The sequence below is a fragment of the Nelumbo nucifera genome, chromosome 5, assembly GCF_055504915.1.
Source record: "Nelumbo nucifera cultivar China Antique chromosome 5, China Antique-T2T, whole genome shotgun sequence".
NCBI classification, from domain to species: Eukaryota; Viridiplantae; Streptophyta; class Magnoliopsida; order Proteales; family Nelumbonaceae; genus Nelumbo; species Nelumbo nucifera.
In genome coordinates, this window is record NC_142653.1 from 41255222 (window position 1) to 41275853 (window position 20632).

Consider the following 20632-nt stretch of genomic DNA (forward strand, 5'->3'; position numbering starts at 1 on the left):
AGTCAGTGGGAGCCACTTTGGTTTGACCTAAAATAAGAACTAGGGCGTAATTAATTGTTCCCTCTAGCTAATATGAATGCATGTGATAGGGAGATTCATATGATGAACTCTCTAAAAGCCTTCCATCATTAGCATGAGGATGGGTCCTTCAGTAATGAGGAAACGCACCAGAAAATGGGCTATCCATTTGCTGTTGGGCTTGTCTGAGTGTTTCATAAGATGATAGGGGCTTCATAGACCGATGTGGGAGGGGCTTCACCAGAAAATGGGAATTCTCTCACAGTACCTTGGCGTTCACGAATATGATGGGTAAACACTCACTGGATAGAAAGGTTTACCTGAAAACGGCTCTGAGCCTTGTCTGACAGAAGCCAAAGGGAAAACTCATATGATGAGTGGATATGATCCTTCACAGAAAGGTGGTGGGGTTATGCAGCTGAAACAGTTGGCTCCATGCACCCTATGTGATTTTCCACATTTCCAGGGACAACCCGTAGTCTTCGTCATTGAGAAAGGAGGGAAATCTCAGAGCCAAATAAATGGAAATGGATCATAGATTAAAATCCATATCTATGAAATGAACATGAATCAAATTAGGTTGTGGACTGATGTTTGCTCTTTTATCAGAAAATGGCAAATGGACCTTTTGCAAAACTGCTTGATGATAACAAGTTGAAGGGCCCAAACTATGCTGACTGGTACAGGAACCTTATGCTGGTCCTAGTATTTGAAAAGCTGGACAAAGTGGCAAAGAATCCTGCCCCGGAGCGTCCGGACGATAGGGTTTCTGAGGCCCGAAGGAGAGACTATCAAGAATGGGAGGAGAAAAACTCCCTTGCCCGGTGTTACATCATTGCCTCCTTGGACAACCCAATACAGAGGCCGTTCGATCAGATCGAACTTGCCAAGGACATATTGGACAGTCTCAGGACGATGTATGAAGAGTAGAATCGTTCTACTCGACAAAAGGTCTTGAAACAGTTCATGACCGCACAAATGACCAGGGGTCAAGTTCTTTTGAAAAACATTGCTGATTCTGCTCCATCCTGCACTGTGCCATTTTCAGTGGCAGCAGTCTTTGGATACTTCCTTGGGCATGAACACCTCCATTGGGAGATATTATTTCTCCGTATCAGGTACATCCTCCCTCCTACTTCTTTTGGTTCAGATCTGATTTGGTTAATGGTTCAAGATTGATCCTGGAAAAATATGTTTTTCTAAAATAGGCAATACAATTCCCAGTTGAAGGGAGAGAAAAATTTTTGAAATTCGCTCCTTATTCTGCAAGATTTGGAAGTCCATGTGATGGATATCCTATCCCTTCATTTAGCACCTCGGTAAACCCCTCGCTCAATTGGAACCTCATTCCAGCCTCCAAACTGTGCTCATAAACACATAGTTCACTGAGCTAAGAATCAGTGGCCATCTCCCCGGGCGCCAAGACGCAGGACGTTGTGCCAAATCGACGACCTACCCGTAGAGAAAGCTCTGCTTCCATCTCGGAGGGACCAACCTTAGCCTCCTCAACTTCGGCAGCCACAAAATCTCTCAGCTAAGGCTTGTAGTTCGAGCCGTAAGAAGAGCTGGAACCGGAACTACTGAAGGACCCGGAAGAGGAAGAGGACTAATGAGATGAAAAGTACATATTGGGCAATTCACAACAGCTGAGGAGCGAAGACCACCAAGCTATCTGTCGTGTTAGTTGTCGAGCTCTCCACTGTCTTCCCTTTTATAACTATCAGGAGCGCAGATCGAGAAGAAATCAATGGTGCAGATGAAGCACCTCTAACAATGCCTCGGAAGACCAATAACGTATGACGGGAAGCCTTGAAAACCAATGTGGCATCCTCCTCAAGCAGTAGTTATGCCTATTAATTGCACCGGTTCAACTACACTACCGGTCCAACCTTTGACGCGGAGAGCCACAGTACCGGTCCAACCTTCGACATAAACCCTCGGCTAGGGCACTCAAGTCCTCGGATAGGTTGCTTAAGGCTACAAGGCCACGCAGTAGTCTGGCCGAGGACTCCCCTCCTCAATAGCAGAACTGGGGGAGTGGTTTGGGAACCGAAACTTCGGCGGAACCCATCTTCGCAGCATAGAAATCCCGAAGGAACCCGTCTTCGTAGCCCGGCACCCCGTGGCCGAACATCACAACCTCAATTCCAGAGATCGGCCTCCAACCATCAGCAAAAGGCCTTTCCTCGGCATACGGTCGAGCTAAGCCTCGATTTCGGAAGGTCGGCATATCAAAGCCGAGCATGACACAAACCCCAAATCCGAAATACGGATCCAATTCCAAATCTTGATGCACCATGAACGAGCATCACTACTGCACCAAAGCTTGACTTCCACTTGGAACCAGAGTCATTCCTCGGCCCCAACAGGACGGACTCGGAAGCTCAGTTTGACACTTTGGCCCTTCGCCATGCTACACAACCGCACAACATTTCGAGGAGTGGTTCAAATTCCGAAGTCAGAGCTTTTAGAGTTCTGCAACGAACAATGGGAAGATTCCTCGACCATTCTCCATATTGCCTGGTTCTCAAGATTGCGACAGTCACCAGGGAACACCAAAAGGGCTAGATGCCCATCCAGACATGAACTTGAAGTTCTTCAGCTGGAGAACGAATTGGACTACTTCATTCCTCGACTTCAGAACTAGGGGAGTGGTGTTCGGGACATGGTTGAGCTGGTCCTACGAGACACGTGGCTGCCTAGCTATCGCCCTACCATGTCATCCAGGCTTTGCCACGTCGGCCTAGCTATACTATTATTGTGGCCCCCGTCTTATCCTTCTAGCCATGTCAACTACACGTCATAGGGATGAGCACAATTACAGATAAGGAGGAGTAAGAAAAGATGATTCCACAAGGAAATGGGACTCTATCTCGAGTACCTCTGGCCAGGATACGTATCTTTGGCTATAAAAAGGCACTCCATGCTCGAGGGACCAACGTATCTTTGGCACAAAAATAAGGTGTTGGGCTCCAACACCTTGAGCTAATACGATAGAGGGCCCATACATTGGGTCCCACTAAAACCTTCCGTCCCATTGAGCCCAACATGAATTCAAAAAAATAAATAATAAACAAAAAGAGGGGGGAAGAAATTCTGGTTGGATCTTGACCGACCACATTACCCATGAGGTGTTATTACACCTAGCTAACAAGTGGCTTCTTCATAAATGATTTCCCAATTAGTTGAACATGGCCCCGTAATTAAGGAAGATTGATTCAATTGCCATTTTAGTCTAGAGAAGAGCATTTAAATTGAATTATCGAATCTCAATGGCATCCAATTTAATCTAAGTTAAGAAGGAATGTTACAATTAATCAATTGGATTTCCTTTTATGTGTAGAACCAACCATGTGCCAAATGGCACTTCGTTCCAAGTACAGTTAGGGATTGAAATTAAATTCAATTAAATGACTTAATTAGCTTAATTAGGTCAACAAAATGATCACCGATATGTCAATTTTGTGCCCCCATTTCGATTAATATTAAATGGTGATAAATTGAATTGAAACCATTCAAGTCAATTCAAATATTTCAATCCAACTCATCGTCTATTGGTGAGCCTCTATAAATAGAGGAGAAAACAAGAGGAAGCTCCCATTCGGCTCCCCCCTTTCAACTACTGCTTCCGTAGTTGTTGAAAAAAGAGAGGAAATGCACTACACTAAGATCAAGAAAGAAAGAAGAAAGGCCGCAACTCTTTAATTGCTGAAGCATCGAAATTGCTACATCTTCGTGCCACATTAACCCGTGAAATTCCCATGATTCAAAGGGATTCCGTCAATTCTACAAGCAAGAACATTGCTTTCAGCTGTTCACGTTCTAATCATTGATTTAGCATGAGTAAATTTTCATTGACACAAGGTTGGGCGTTGCTTGTTTCTCACAATTGCAAGTTCTAGTCGCAATTTCGGCTTTCATCCAAGACAAGAGAATCAGAGGATTTTTCTTTGCCAAGAAAAAGAGAGTTTGTATCCCATTTAAATTTTTGCAAAAAAAAAAAAAAATTCCTTTGAATTTGTGCACATTAATTTTTGTGCTCCAAATTTAAACACGAAATTTGTGTTGACAACAGGAAGGGCAGCGTCAGAAATAGTATTTTTGTTACTTGACTATCTAAACCTTGCCCAAGTTCTTTTAGTTTCTTTGTTCTTTGTTAAACGAGACTTGAATAGGCTTTCTCATCTCCTTGCCCAGTGGGGTTTGGTCTCTTCAATGAGTGGTTGGACGCATGCCCTTTGTCCTATTTCATAAACTATTTTAGTGGATTACTTTTGTTTCTGTTCCTAAGGCGGTGTTTGGTTGCAAGGCAAATAAATTTGTATTGATGCAAAGTTATAGCAGTGCAAATGATTTAGGTGAAAATTCTGATTTTTTTTTCAAAATTTACCTTATTTTCTTTGATTGTAGTTCAAATAAAGTAAAATAAGATGTGAAGCTGAATAAAATAAAGTGCAAAACAAAATTAAATCAAAATATGCATTATTTTCATTTGCACTCCCATGCATTTTTATACTAATGCAAACAATTTTGTGTTGCAACCAAAAGCAGCCAAAAGCTCAGTTTGAAAAGTGTACAAATACAAATATACATGTAGAGTACAAAATCTTATATTTTGTACAAATTTACACTACATAATTGTATTTGTACTCTTTCCAAACTGAGTCTAAGTAATTAGTAGTACTAGTAAGTGATTTCTTTTTTTGGTGTTTCTTGTCTTTGCTTTGTTGTTTTGTTGCTGTGGAGTGAAAAGTGAAATTCTGTTAACCAAAGAAAAAAAATAATAACAAAAGTCTAAGTAGAAGCCTACCTAATGGCTGGTAGTGGTTGCCATCAAACTACAAATCACATCACGCCTTAAAATCACATGTCATTAGCATCATGGACGAGCCTATTTATATTTCGTAAATTGTGAGATTGTGAGCGGTGAGAGAGGGATTATCTTTATTCTAACTGTGTAGCTTTCTTTCTAATTCTTCTCTACAGTGAGTATGGCTTTAATCATCAGTAATCACTTTGAAACCCCAAATGAAGAGAAAGAAGAAGAAAACTGTATATTGGCGGCCATGCAATTGGCAAGTGCTTCAGTGCTTCCTATGGCCTTGAAAGTCACTACAGAACTAGATGTGTTCGAGATCATATCTAGAGCTGGCCCTGATGCGTACCTCTCAGCTTCAGAGATTGCCTTGCACCTTCACACTGAAAACCCAGATGCAGCAACCATGCTCGACCGTGTCTTGTCTCTACTGACGAGCTACTCTGTTCTTAAATGCTCTCTCGTCAAACGGGACAATGACCAAGTTGAAAGGCGTTATGGCTTGGCTCCTGTCTGCAAATTTTTCACCAACAGCCAGGACGGAGTGTCTCTTCGACCCCTGGATCTACTGCAACAAGAAAAGTCTCTCGTGGATAGCTGGTATGATCTTACTTGCCGAGCTATGATCTCTGATTTGGGCACAATATTCCACCACCAACATCACTCGTTATGTGACATTCATTCTGTATTTCCGGGAGAAAAAAAAAACACTACATTCTCTCTGAACTTTGTCGCTGCTTGCAGGTACCGGCTGGGAGATGCTATATTGGAAGGTGGAATTCCTTTCCATAAGGAACATGGAATGACCTTATTTCAGTACTGTGAGAAAGATTCAAGGTTTAACGAATTCTTTAATAAGGGAATGTCATGTCACACCATAATAGTCTTGAAGAAGATTCTTGACACATACAAGGGATTTGAAGGTCTTAAAGAGGTGGTTGACGTGGGAGGTGGGAATGGAACCACACTAAAAATGATTACATCTAGGTATCCTCAAATCAAAGGTATCAATTTTGATTTGCTTCATGTGATAGAAGCAGCACCTGAAAGAATGGTAGGATCCATCTAATGGACGCCATAAAGGTTGCGGAATGGGTGGGGCGAATTTCAAAAATTTCCTACCTTCTCCCAACTGGGAATCATATTCCCTGAATTTAGAATACAATATTCAAGGATCTACTTGAACCCTAATCAAACCAGATCTGTACCAAAAGATAAATGGGAGGATTATACCTGATCCGGAGAAGCAGTATCTCCCAAAGTTGGTGTTCACGCCCAAAGAATGCTCCAAGATCTGTCCCCGCTGAAGATGACACAGCTGTGGATGGAACAGAACCAGCAGGGTGCGTCCTACACACTGGATCCTTCACAAGAATCCCCTGGATGTACTAAACACTGAATTCTTTCAGTCTTTCTTGCAAGACTGATGTCAAGAACTGGTTTCTTGACTTTCTTTTCTGCAAAGATCGAATCTTGCAACAATGCAGATGGCGGCGGCAGGAGGAGATCTCCAGAAACGAAAAGGCTGAACTGTTTTCTTTTCTGGAGAGTATGAGATCTAATCTCAAATCGCAGGAACCCTTCTTGCTTACCAAAACCCCTTGGATCGAAAATTGATTTCTCTCCCTCTTGGTACATTCGAAATCTCCTCCTTTCTTCTTGATTAAGAAATCTCCTAATTAGGAGTTATCCCAATCCAAATCAGTATTTGGATAGGGGATAATCTTAATCCTTTTCCCAGATAGAGTTAGCTTACTCCTGATCTTATCAGGAGGTTACCAGATTCAAATCTGATTTGAATTTGGTCTCTAAGAGTGGATAAGGCTAAGAGCCCAATCCTTTTTGCTAACTTCAATCTCAAATTCGCCCCATTGATGGGTGATCATATCAGCCCACTTCGAAATGGGCTTTAGGCCCATTAAGTATTCAGTGTTTAATTAGTTTCCAATCTGCTGCCCAGTTGGGCTTCTTTGTATGGCGTGGGACCCAAGCATTGATCTACACACCAGCCACATGGGTTCGGCCCAGCCTTTAATACAAGGCCCAGCCAAATTCACTGAAAATCTCAATGAACCCCTTGAGTCCATCGTATGAACCCTATGGGCCCAACACTTACATTAAGTGGTCCCTGGGCCAAGCCATCTTATAAAAACCCAGGGACTGTGGGCAGGTGCAAGATTAGCCCATCAGGTATTGTCCTAAATGGTCTTACACTTAACCTCTCAGCCCTTAATGATCAAGCACTGCCCGACAAGAGAGGACCTCTCCCTCGGCTGCAAGGAACAGTGCCGCACTCTCCTCTCACATGGATCCCGGGAATTAAAACCATTTGCAAACATTTTGAAACCGTACATATATATGTAAATATATTAATTTTGCAAAAACAAAATTCCAACGATTGAAATCAACTGCCGGCAGTTTGGTTTCCATCAGAGAGAGTGCATTCCCGATCATTACCCTTTGTCCGACAAAGTGGCTGATTCTGTCACTATGACCACCCACTCAGATGAATTCTCAAACTGCCCCAACATACCCAGGTTTTGATCCCCACTCAGGATCTCACTGATTGGCATATCAAAGGCAGCCTGATCCAGCACCTAGTGAAGTGTCACAATCGAGTCTAGGGGTCAGGTGTAACTTTCCAGTTTTGCCCATCTATCTCCAAGGTCCAGGGCAAGACTGGAAATCTGGTCCGGTTCAAGGATTCAAGTAATCCCATGCTGTATGTGCCTCGGGTCTTACCCTGATGGCTGAGACAGGCCATCCCAACACTTGGTGGCACACCAGTATCAGCCTTGGCAGGATAAATCTCCCCAGACATATCCAACGGCTGTGAACATTTAAAACTAACATGAGTCTCTACAAATGTCCAGTTTTAGGGTTTTACACAGAATTAAACCAAACAACATGAATCAAACATGCACTTTATTTATTTCCACTAAACAACAAAAGTACATCAAAATGATTGAAGCTAAGGGCATACAAAACTGTCTAACAGCTCCCACTTGCACTTAGGTCCAATCTGGTACAAGCCGGAGTCCCATACTTTCCACGTGTTTCTCAAACACCTTCTGTGTCAGTGGCTTAGTCAATGGGTCTGCCACATTATCCGCTGATGCTACCTTTTGAATTAGGACGTCCCCTCTACCAACGATCTCCCGCAGTACATGGTACTTCCTCTCGATGTGCTTTGACTTCGAGTGGGCCCGAGGCTCTTTAGCCTGGGCGATCGCTCCATTGTTGTCACACAACAACGGGATGGGTGATGTGCTGGATGGAATCGCTCCCAATTCGTGTATGAATTTCTTCATCCACACGGCTTCCTTGGCAGCTTCACTTGCGGCAATGTACTCGGCCTCGGTTGTGGAGTCTGCAGTAGACCCCTGTTTGCTGCTTTTCCAGCAAACAGCACACGATCCTATCGTGAAAACATACCCAGATGTAGACTTTCTATCATCTGGATCCGACTGGAAATCGGCATCGGTATACCCTAGAACTTGCAGTGAACCACCATCGAATACCAGACAAAACTCTTTCGTCCTTCGAAGGTATTTGAGTATGTTCTTCACAGCAGTCCAATGCTCCTGTCCTGGGTTTGCCTGGAATCTGCTTACCACACTCACCGCCTGAGCTATGTCCGGGCGAGTGCACAACATGGCATACATGATGCTCCCCACAGCTGAGGCATAGGGAACGTCTCTCATGCTCTCAATCTCTTCAGAAGTCTTGGGAGACATCTTCTTGGAGAGAGTGACTCCGTGCCTGAAAGGAACGTTTCCTTTCTTGGAGTTTTCCATGCTGTATCTTTTGACAATTTTGTCAATGTAAGCAGCCTGGGATAATCCAATTATCCGCTTCGATCTATCTCTATAGAGTCGAAGACCCAGTATGTATGAAGCTTCTCCAAGATCTTTCATGGAGAACTGCTGTGATAGCCACACCTTGACCGAAGTCAAAATTCCTACATCATTCCCAATGAGTAGGATATCGTCCACATACAAGACTAAAAAGGTGATCTTATCCCCACTGGATTTCCTGTAAACACAGGGCTCATCCGGATTCTGCTCAAAGTCAAACGTTTTGACTGCAGAATCAAAACGGATGTTCCAACTCCTAGAAGCCTGCTTAAGTCCATATATGGATCTATTAAGTTTACATACCATGTGTTCCTGACCAGCAGCAATGAAGCCTTGCGGCTGCTGCATGTAGATATCTTCACTAAGATCTCCATTCAGGAACGCTGTTTTGACATCCATTTGCCAAATCTCGTAATCATGGTACGCTGCTACAGCTAGCAGGATCCTAATGGATTTAAGCATGGCCACCGGTGAAAAGGTTTCCTCATAGTCGATGCCTTCTTTCTGAGTATACCCTTTTGCCACCAAACGAGCTTTAAAGGTCTCAATCCTGCCATCGGGGCCCTTCTTCCTCTTGTAGATCCATTTGCAACCAATTGCTTTTACCCCGGAGGGCGGATCCACTAGAGTCCAGACTCCATTGGTCTCCATTGAGTCCATCTCGGCTCTCATGGCCTCCACCCACTTCTGGGAGTCTATGTCTAACATAGCTTCCGCGTAAGACACGGGATCCTCTTCACTAGTCAAGGCTTCCACCAGGTAACTATCCTGGTCATAACCATATCGGACTGGTGGTCTGGATACCCGGGTGGACCTTCTAGGTTGGTCATTACCTGGAACTTGTGGGTCATCTCCCACTGCTCCTGAGCTCTCCTCATCAAGAACTATTTCCTGACGATGGGTGTCCAGGATGTAATCGGATTCTAAGAATCGGGCGTTTCGACTGCAGAACACTTTCTGCTCACTTGGGTCATAGAATAGATAACCCACCGAATCCTTTGGGTAGCCTATAAACAGGCAACGGCTGGTTTTAGATTCCAACTTGTCCGCACTTGTTCTTTTAACGTGTGCAGGACAACCCCAAATCTTCAAGTGTCTCACACTTGGCTTCCTTCCGGTCCAAAGTTCATATGGAGTTTTCGGAACTGATTTGGTTGGAACCCTATTCAGCACGTAGGTAGCAGTCTCTAATGCGTATCCCCAAAAGGATGTGGGTAATTCTGAGCGTACGAGAAGTGACCGGACCATGTCTAATAAGGTCCTATTTCTCCTCTCTGAAACACCGTTGAGTTGAGGTGTAGCAGGAGGAGCTAGTTGTGACACTATCCCATTGGCCTTTAAGTAGTCCCTGAATTCGTCAGAGAGATACTCGCCACCTCGATCTGATCGAAGGGCCTTAATTTCTCTCCCTAACTGTTTCTCGACTTCCTGTCTGAACTCTTTAAACTTTTCAAATGATTCAGACTTATGTCTCATTAGGTACACGTAACCATATCGTGAAAAATCATCTGTAAAGGTGATGAAGTACACGTGTTGATTCCGTGTCCTAACACTCAGGGGACCACATACATCAGTATGTATTAGGTCAAGTGTGCCTGCACATCTTTCAGGCTTACCGTCAAATGGCCGCTTAGTCATCTTACCTTGGAGGCAAGGTTCACAAGTGGGAAGATTTTCTACGGTTAGAAAATCCAAAGGACCATCCTTTACCAGTCTTGTGATTCGGTCGACACCGATGTGGCCAAGTCGGTAATGCCAGAGGCACGTGAGATTTACTGTATCACGAGTCCTTTTCTTGGGACTTTCGACCGACGTAGTTTCGGTTAAGTTAGTTTCCAAAGAAGGATGCAGAACATAGAGACCGTTCTCTAGTTCCCCGCATGCGATGAATTTATTATTCCGTTTAACAGTAATCATATTACTAAAGTAAACAGTATATCCATCAGCACACAATTTTGAAACAGAAATTAAATTCCTTCTCAAGTTCTGTACATAAAGACAATCTTTAAGTACAAGGACTCCTTCTTTAAAAACTAATTCTACGGTTCCTATTGCCGTAGCTGCAACACTTGCAGTTGTTCCCAAGAACAGTGTCACTTCACCTTCACTCAGCCTTCTGCTAACTTTGAACCCCTGCAGTGAGTTACACGCATGAGTTGAAGCCCCGGAGTCAACACACCAGGACACAGAAGTAACTAACATATTAGTTTCTATGACACAAGTTTCGATATTACCTTTCTTAGATTCCAGGTAGGTAGGACAGTTCCTCTTCCAGTGGCCGGTCTGCTTGCAGAAGTGACAGACATCAGATGCCTTGTTCTTCTTCTGCTTCTTGGGTTTGGTAGTCTTCTTCTGGGGCTTCTTTGCCTTTCTCTTTCTCTTGCCCGATTTGTTAGCTTCAGCAAGCATAACCACAGGCTCATCCTTCTTGAGTAAATCCTCGGCCCTCTGCAACATATTGCTGAGTTCCTGGACGCTGACATTCAGCTTATTCATATTGTAGTTCATGGTAAACGCATTGAAGGAAGAGGGCAAAGAATTAAGGATGGCATCCACTTGCGTGCCAAGATCTAGCCCGGATCCAAGAGCTTCAAGTTCGTTGATGTATCCCATCATCCGAAGACAATGGTCATGAACTTTCTGCCCTTTGGTCATCTGCACGGTCATGAACAATTTCAGGACCTTCTGTCGAGTAGAACGGTTCTGCTCCTCTTACATTGTCCTTAGACTGTCCAATATGTCCTTGGCAAGTTCGATCTGATCGAACTGCCTCTGTATTGAGTTGTCTAATGAGGCAATGACAAAGCAGCGGGCCAGGGAGTTTTTATCCTCCCAATCTTGGTAGTCCCTCCTACGGGCCTCAGAAGCCCTATCACCCGGACGTTCCGGGGCAGGATTTTTCACTACCTTGTCTAACTTTTCAGAAGTTAGGACCAGCATAAGATTTCTGTACCAGTCGGCATAGTTTGGGCCCTTAAGCTTGTTATCGTCTAGAAGCTTTGCAAATTGACCGTTTGCCATTTTCTGATAAAACAGCAAAAACATTAGTCCACAACCTTAGTTTGATTCATGTTTACCTACATAGATATGGCTTTTAATCTATGTTCCATTCCCATTTGTTCATCTTTGAGATTTCCCTCCTATCTCAGTGACGGAGACGACGAAATGTCTCTGGAAATGTGGGAAATCACATGGGGTGCGTGAAGCCAACTGTTTCAGCTGCATAACCCCACCACCTTTCTGTGACGGATCATATCCACTCATCAAATGAGTTTCCCTTTGGCCTCTGTCAGACAAGGTTCAGAGCCGTTTTCCGGTAAACCCTTCTGTCAGTGAGTGCACACCCATCATATTCAGGTTACGCCAAGGTACCGTGAGAGAGTTCCCATTTTCTGGTGAAGCCCCTCCCACATCGGTCTATGACGCCCCTATCATCTTATGAAACACTCTAACAGATCCAACAGCAAATGGATAGCCCAATTTTATGGTGCGTTTCCTCATTACTGATGGACCCATCATTGTGCTAATGACGGAAGGCCTTTAGAGAGTCCATCATATGGATCTCCCTATCACTTGCATTCATATTTGCTGGAGGGAACAAAATCACGGCCTAGTTCTAATTTAGGTCAAACCAAAGTGGCTCCCACTGACTTTCATAAAGTCAGATTTCTGGTGGGCCTTCATCGGCTAGGGGTTCCGTACGCATCCCTTTTCAGGGTTGTGGGGCCCACCAGGCAAAGAGGGGGTCATCCAATGACCTTCAGGGACACCATGGCAATGATGTGCATTCAGCCATGGTGTGCGCAAGAGCCACTAACGAGTCATCACGGGCCAAGTACTTATGGCCCATGGTCGCAGCACATCAAACATCCAAACATCACATGTAAAGGAGGAATTGATCCAATCAATTAATTGCTGTAAAGCCCATTCAACGGCCCATTTAAAAACCAAGTCATTAACGATTAATGTCCACTAGGTGTATGGGCTGAATCGCAGATAGCAGTTTTGCCCATACAGCTTATCTCACAATAATGGGCTTTTGCAGTTTTAACCCTTTAAAACTGGGCTTTACAGGTGGGCCGAATTAATCCCTTGTAATTGAACATCAGATTTGGAACGAAAGTGTGAGACAATTGGACTGAGAACAGCCCCTTTCGAAACCCAGATTCGGTCCAAATAGTTTTGGTCCAATCTAGTCCGAAATGGTCCAAAACTGATTTTCAATTCAAGAATTAATTATTGAATGATCTGAAATTAATAGTTTTGATTTCTAGCAAACACAAAACAATTATGGACTGTTCGCACCACCTGCAAAACAGAGGTTAATCACAAGGGTTGCAGTTTCGTAAACTGCAAATCGCAGAAAACGATTTCTCCATCTGCAAATCTCCAGCGCCGCCATCTTCTTCCATCTTCTTTAATCAAGAAAAATAACAGAAATCCTATTTCTATTAATTACATTCTTGATCAAATCCTATACATTCAGTCTAAAAATAAAAAAAAATTATTTACAGACCGAATTGAATGAAATAAATAAATAGAAAAGAAAAAGGGTGCGCAGACCATCTGCGCTAAAACTGCACTGCGATCTCCAGGTTTGAACAGTCCATTAAATCAAAATAAATAAAGAACAATTCCAAATAAATTTTGGATTTAATAGAAATTAATTTCAGATCAATCGCCCTTAACAAGAAACAGTTTCTTTAAAAAAAGAAAACAATCTGCGCAAATCTTGAAAGAACACCTTCTATCCATCTGCGCAGGGTCAGATCTGATTTTCTTTTGGTTCAAGATTCGAACCTGTGGCTCTGATACCACTGAAAGAATGGTAGGATCCATCTAATGGACGCCATAAAGGTTGCGGAATGGGTGGGGCGAATTTCAAAAATTTCCTACCTTCTCCCAACTGGGAATCATATTCCCTGAATTTAGAATACAATATTCAAGGATCTACTTGAACCCTAATCAAACCAGATCTGTACCAAAAGATAAATGGGAGGATTATACCTGATCCGGAGAAGCAGTATCTCCCAAAGTTGGTGTTCACGCCCAAAGAATGCTCCAAGATCTGTCCCCGCTGAAGATGACACAGCTGTGGATGGAACAGAACCAGCAGGGTGCGTCCTACACACTGGATCCTTCACAAGAATCCCCTGGATGTACTAAACACTGAATTCTTTCAGTCTTTCTTGCAAGACTGATGTCAAGAACTGGTTTCTTGACTTTCTTTTCTGCAAAGATCGAATCTTGCAACAATGCAGATGGCGGCGGCAGGAGGAGATCTCCAGAAACGAAAAGGCTGAACTGTTTTCTTTTCTGGAGAGTATGAGATCTAATCTCAAATCGCAGGAACCCTTCTTGCTTACCAAAACCCCTTGGATCGAAAATTTGATTTCTCTCCCTCTTGGTACATTCGAAATCTCCTCCTTTCTTCTTGATTAAGAAATCTCCTAATTAGGAGTTATCCCAATCCAAATCAGTATTTGGATAGGGGATAATCTTAATCCTTTTCCCAGATAGAGTTAGCTTACTCCTGATCTTATCAGGAGGTTACCAGATTCAAATCTGATTTGAATTTGGTCTCTAAGAGTGGATAAGGCTAAGAGCCCAATCCTTTTTGCTAACTTCAATCTCAAATTCGCCCCATTGATGGGTGATCATATCAGCCCACTTCGAAATGGGCTTTAGGCCCATTAAGTATTCAGTGTTTAATTAGTTTCCAATCTGCTGCCCAGTTGGGCTTCTTTGTATGGCGTGGGACCCAAGCATTGATCTACACACCAGCCACATGGGTTCAGCCCAGCCTTTAATACAAGGCCCAGCCAAATTCACTGAAAATCTCAATGAACCCCTTGAGTCCATCGTATGAACCCTATGGGCCCAACACTTACATTAAGTGGTCCCTGGGCCAAGCCATCTTATAAAAACCCAGGGACTGTGGGCAGGTGCAAGATTAGCCCATCAGGTATTGTCCTAAATGGTCTTACACTTAACCTCTCAGCCCTTAATGATCAAGCACTGCCCGACAAGAGAGGACCTCTCCCTCGGCTGCAAGGAACAGTGCCGCACTCTCCTCTCACATGGATCCCGGGAATTAAAACCATTTGCAAACATTTTGAAACCGTACATATATATGTAAATATATTAATTTTGCAAAAACAAAATTCCAACGATTGAAATCAACTGCCGGCAGTTTGGTTTCCATCAGAGAGAGTGCATTCCCGATCATTACCCTTTGTCCGACAAAGTGGCTGATTCTGTCACTATGACCACCCACTCAGATGAATTCTCAAACTGCCCCAACATACCCAGGTTTTGATCCCCACTCAGGATCTCACTGATTGGCATATCAAAGGCAGCCTGATCCAGCACCTAGTGAAGTGTCACAATCGAGTCTAGGGGTCAGGTGTAACTTTCCAGTTTTGCCCATCTATCTCCAAGGTCCAGGGCAAGACTGGAAATCTGGTCCGGTTCAAGGATTCAAGTAATCCCATGTTGTATGTGCCTCGGGTCTTACCCTGATGGCTGAGACAGGCCATCCCAACACTTGGTGGCACACCAGTATCAGCCTTGGCAGGATAAATCTCCCCAGACATATCCAACGGCTGTGAACATTTAAAACTAACATGAGTCTCTACAAATGTCCAGTTTTAGGGTTTTACACAGAATTAAACCAAACAACATGAATCAAACATGCACTTTATTTATTTCCACTAAACAACAAAAGTACATCAAAATGATTGAAGCTAAGGGCATACAAAACTGTCTAACAGCTGTTCACGTTCTAATCATTGATTTAGCATGAGTAAATTTTCATTGACACAAGGTTGGGCGTTGCTTGTTTCTCACAATTGCAAGTTCTAGTCGCAATTTCGGCTTTCATCCAAGACAAGAGAATCAGAGGATTTTTCTTTGCCAAGAAAAAGAGAGTTTGTATCCCATTTAAATTTTTGCAAAAAAAAAAAAAAATTCCTTTGAATTTGTGCACATTAATTTTTGTGCTCCAAATTTAAACACGAAATTTGTGTTGACAACAGGAAGGGCAGCGTCAGAAATAGTATTTTTGTTACTTGACTATCTAAACCTTGCCCAAGTTCTTTTAGTTTCTTTGTTCTTTGTTAAACGAGACTTGAATAGGCTTTCTCATCTCCTTGCCCAGTGGGGTTTGGTCTCTTCAATGAGTGGTTGGACGCATGCCCTTTGTCCTATTTCATAAACTATTTTAGTGGATTACTTTTGTTTCTGTTCCTAAGGCGGTGTTTGGTTGCAAGGCAAATAAATTTGTATTGATGCAAAGTTATAGCAGTGCAAATGATTTAGGTGAAAATTCTGATTTTTTTTTCAAAATTTACCTTATTTTCTTTGATTGTAGTTCAAATAAATTAAAATAAGATGTGAAGCTGAATAAAATAAAGTGCAAAACAAAATTAAATCAAAATATGCATTATTTTCATTTGCACTCCCATGCATTTTTATACTAATGCAAACAATTTTGTGTTGCAACCAAAAGCAGCCAAAAGCTCAGTTTGAAAAGTGTACAAATACAAATATACATGTAGAGTACAAAATCTTATATTTTGTACAAATTTACACTACATAATTGTATTTGTACTCTTTCCAAACTGAGTCTAAGTAATTAGTAGTACTAGTAAGTGATTTCTTTTTTTGGTGTTTCTTGTCTTTGCTTTGTTGTTTTGTTGCTGTGGAGTGAAAAGTGAAATTCTGTTAACCAAAGAAAAAAAATAATAACAAAAGTCTAAGTAGAAGCCTACCTAATGGCTGGTAGTGGTTGCCATCAAACTACAAATCACATCACGCCTTAAAATCACATGTCATTAGCATCATGGACGAGCCTATTTATATTTCGTAAATTGTGAGATTGTGAGCGGTGAGAGAGGGATTATCTTTATTCTAACTGTGTAGCTTTCTTTCTAATTCTTCTCTACAGTGAGTATGGCTTTAATCATCAGTAATCACTTTGAAACCCCAAATGAAGAGAAAGAAGAAGAAAACTGTATATTGGCGGCCATGCAATTGGCAAGTGCTTCAGTGCTTCCTATGGCCTTGAAAGTCACTACAGAACTAGATGTGTTCGAGATCATATCTAGAGCTGGCCCTGATGCGTACCTCTCAGCTTCAGAGATTGCCTTGCACCTTCACACTGAAAACCCAGATGCAGCAACCATGCTCGACCGTGTCTTGTCTCTACTGACGAGCTACTCTGTTCTTAAATGCTCTCTCGTCAAACGGGACAATGACCAAGTTGAAAGGCGTTATGGCTTGGCTCCTGTCTGCAAATTTTTCACCAACAGCCAGGACGGAGTGTCTCTTCGACCCCTGGATCTACTGCAACAAGAAAAGTCTCTCGTGGATAGCTGGTATGATCTTACTTGCCGAGCTATGATCTCTGATTTGGGCACAATATTCCACCACCAACATCACTCCTTATGTGACATTCATTCTGTATTTCCGGGAGAAAAAAAAAACACTACATTCTCTCTGAACTTTGTCGCTGCTTGCAGGTACCGGCTGGGAGATGCTATATTGGAAGGTGGAATTCCTTTCCATAAGGAACATGGAATGACCTTATTTCAGTACTGTGAGAAAGATTCAAGGTTTAACGAATTCTTTAATAAGGGAATGTCATGTCACACCATAATAGTCTTGAAGAAGATTCTTGACACATACAAGGGATTTGAAGGTCTTAAAGAGGTGGTTGACGTGGGAGGTGGGAATGGAACCACACTAAAAATGATTACATCTAGGTATCCTCAAATCAAAGGTATCAATTTTGATTTGCTTCATGTGATAGAAGCAGCACCTGAAAGAATGGTAGGATCCATCTAATGGACGCCATAAAGGTTGCGGAATGGGTGGGGCGAATTTCAAAAATTTCCTACCTTCTCCCAACTGGGAATCATATTCCCTGAATTTAGAATACAATATTCAAGGATCTACTTGAACCCTAATCAAACCAGATCTGTACCAAAAGATAAATGGGAGGATTATACCTGATCCGGAGAAGCAGTATCTCCCAAAGTTGGTGTTCACGCCCAAAGAATGCTCCAAGATCTGTCCCCGCTGAAGATGACACAGCTGTGGATGGAACAGAACCAGCAGGGTGCGTCCTACACACTGGATCCTTCACAAGAATCCCCTGGATGTACTAAACACTGAATTCTTTCAGTCTTTCTTGCAAGACGGATGTCAAGAACTGGTTTCTTGACTTTCTTTTCTGCAAAGATCGAATCTTGCAACAATGCAGATGGCGGCGGCAGGAGGAGATCTCCAGAAACGAAAAGGCTGAACTGTTTTCTTTTCTGGAGAGTATGAGATCTAATCTCAAATCGCAGGAACCCTTCTTGCTTACCAAAACCCCTTGGATCGAAAATTGATTTCTCTCCCTCTTGGTACATTCGAAATCTCCTCCTTTCTTCTTGATTAAGAAATCTCCTAATTAGGAGTTATCCCAATCCAAATCAGTATTTGGATAGGGGATAATCTTAATCCTTTTCCCAGATAGAGTTAGCTTACTCCTGATCTTATCAGGAGGTTACCAGATTCAAATCTGATTTGAATTTGGTATCTAAGAGTGGATAAGGCTAAGAGCCCAATCCTTTTTGCTAACTTCAATCTCAAATTCGCCCCATTGATGGGTGATCATATCAGCCCACTTCGAAATGGGCTTTAGGCCCATTAAGTATTCAGTGTTTAATTAGTTTCCAATCTGCTGCCCAGTTGGGCTTCTTTGTATGGCGTGGGACCCAAGCATTGATCTACACACCAGCCACATGGGTTCGGCCCAGCCTTTAATACAAGGCCCAGCCAAATTCACTGAAAATCTCAATGAACCCCTTGAGTCCATCGTATGAACCCTATGGGCCCAACACTTACATTAAGTGGTCCCTGGGCCAAGCCATCTTATAAAAACCCAGGGACTGTGGGCAGGTGCAAGATTAGCCCATCAGGTATTGTCCTAAATGGTCTTACACTTAACCTCTCAGCCCTTAATGATCAAGCACTGCCCGACAAGAGAGGACCTCTCCCTCGGCTGCAAGGAACAGTGCCGCACTCTCCTCTCACATGGATCCCGGGAATTAAAACCATTTGCAAACATTTTGAAACCGTACATATATATGTAAATATATTAATTTTGCAAAAACAAAATTCCAACGATTGAAATCAACTGCCGGCAGTTTGGTTTCCATCAGAGAGAGTGCATTCCCGATCATTACCCTTTGTCCGACAAAGTGGCTGATTCTGTCACTATGACCACCCACTCAGATGAATTCTCAAACTGCCCCAACATACCCAGGTTTTGATCCCCACTCAGGATCTCACTGATTGGCATATCAAAGGCAGCCTGATCCAGCACCTAGTGAAGTGTCACAATCGAGTCTAGGGGTCAGGTGTAACTTTCCAGTTTTGCCCATCTATCTCCAAGGTCCAGGGCAAGACTGGAAATCTGGTCCGGTTCAAGGATTCAAGTAATCCCATGTTGTATGTGCCTCGGGTCTTACCCTGATGGCTGAGATAGGCCATCCCAACACTTGGTGGCACACCAGTATCAGCCTTGGCAGGATAAATCTCCCCAGACATATCCAACGGCTGTGAACATTTAAAACTAACATGAGTCTCTACAAATGTCCAGTTTTAGGGTTTTACACAGAATTAAACCAAACAACATGAATCAAACATGCACTTTATTTATTTCCACTAAACAACAAAAGTACATCAAAATGATTGAAGCTAAGGGCATACAAAACTGTCTAACAGCTCCCACTTGCACTTAGGTCCAATCTGGTACAAGCCGGAGTCCCATACTTTCCACGTGTTTCTCAAACACCTTCTGTGTCAGTGGCTTAGTCAATGGGTCTGCCACATTATCCGCTGATGCTACCTTTTGAATTAGGACGTCCCCTCTACCAACGATCTCCCGCAGTACATGGTACTTCCTCTCGATGTGCTTTGACTTCGAGTGGGCCCGAGGCTCTTTAGCCTGGGCGATCGCTCCATTGTTGTCACACAACAACGGGATGGGTGATGTGCTGGATGGAATCGCTCCCAATTCGTGTATGAATTTCTTCATCCACACGGCTTCCTTGGCAGCTTCACTTGCGGCAATGTACTCGGCCTCGGTTGTGGAGTCTGCAGTGGACCCCTGTTTGCTGCTTTTCCAGCAAACAGCACACGATCCTATCGTGAAAACATACCCAGATGTAGACTTTCTATCATCTGGATCCGACTGGAAATCGGCATCGGTATACCCTAGAACTTGCAGTGAACCACCATCGAATACCAGACAAAACTCTTTCGTCCTTCGAAGGTATTTGAGTATGTTCTTCACAGCAGTCCAATGCTCCTGTCCTGGGTTTGCCTGGAATCTGCTTACCACACTCACCGCCTGAGCTATGTCCGGGCGAGTGCACAACATGGCAAACATGATGCTCCCCACAGCTGAGGCATAGGGAACGTCTCTCATGCTCTCAATCTCCTCAGAAGTCTTGGGAGACATCTTCTTGGAGAGAGTGACTCCGTGCCTGAAAGGAACGTTTCCTTTCTTGGAGTTTTCCATGCTGTATCTTTTGACAATTTTGTCAATGTAAGCAGCCTGGGATAATCCAATTATCCGCTTCGATCTATCTCTATAGAGTCGAAGACCCAGTATGTATGAAGCTTCTCCAAGATCTTTCATGGAGAACTGCTGTGATAGCCACACCTTGACCGAAGTCAACATTCCTACATCATTCCCAATGAGTAGGATATCGTCCACATACAAGACTAAAAAGGTGATCTTATCCCCACTGGATTTCCTGTAAACACAGGGCTCATCCGGATTCTGCTCAAAGTCAAACGTTTTGACTGCAGAATCAAAACGGATGTTCCAACTCCTAGAAGCCTGCTTAAGTCCATATATGGATCTATTAAGTTTACATACCAT

The 20632-nt window shown here is 43.1% G+C and overlaps 2 protein-coding genes across 2 annotated transcripts; both read left to right on the forward strand.

The window, feature by feature from the left end:
* Positions 1–4915: 4915 nt before the first annotated feature.
* LOC148791452 (caffeic acid 3-O-methyltransferase 1-like) lies at positions 4916–6298 on the forward strand. Its single transcript, XM_088888394.1, has 2 exons — positions 4916–5434; positions 5579–6298. Exons 1-2 carry the CDS (start codon positions 5010–5012, stop codon positions 5901–5903), a joined length of 750 nt encoding a protein of 249 aa, XP_088744520.1. The 5' UTR covers positions 4916–5009; the 3' UTR covers positions 5904–6298.
* A 10252-nt stretch (positions 6299–16550) lies between these two features.
* On the forward strand, positions 16551–17933 carry LOC148791453 (caffeic acid 3-O-methyltransferase 1-like). Its single transcript, XM_088888455.1, has 2 exons — positions 16551–17069; positions 17214–17933. Exons 1-2 carry the CDS (start codon positions 16645–16647, stop codon positions 17536–17538), a joined length of 750 nt encoding a protein of 249 aa, XP_088744581.1. The 5' UTR covers positions 16551–16644; the 3' UTR covers positions 17539–17933.
* The last annotated feature ends 2699 nt before the right edge of the window (positions 17934–20632 follow it).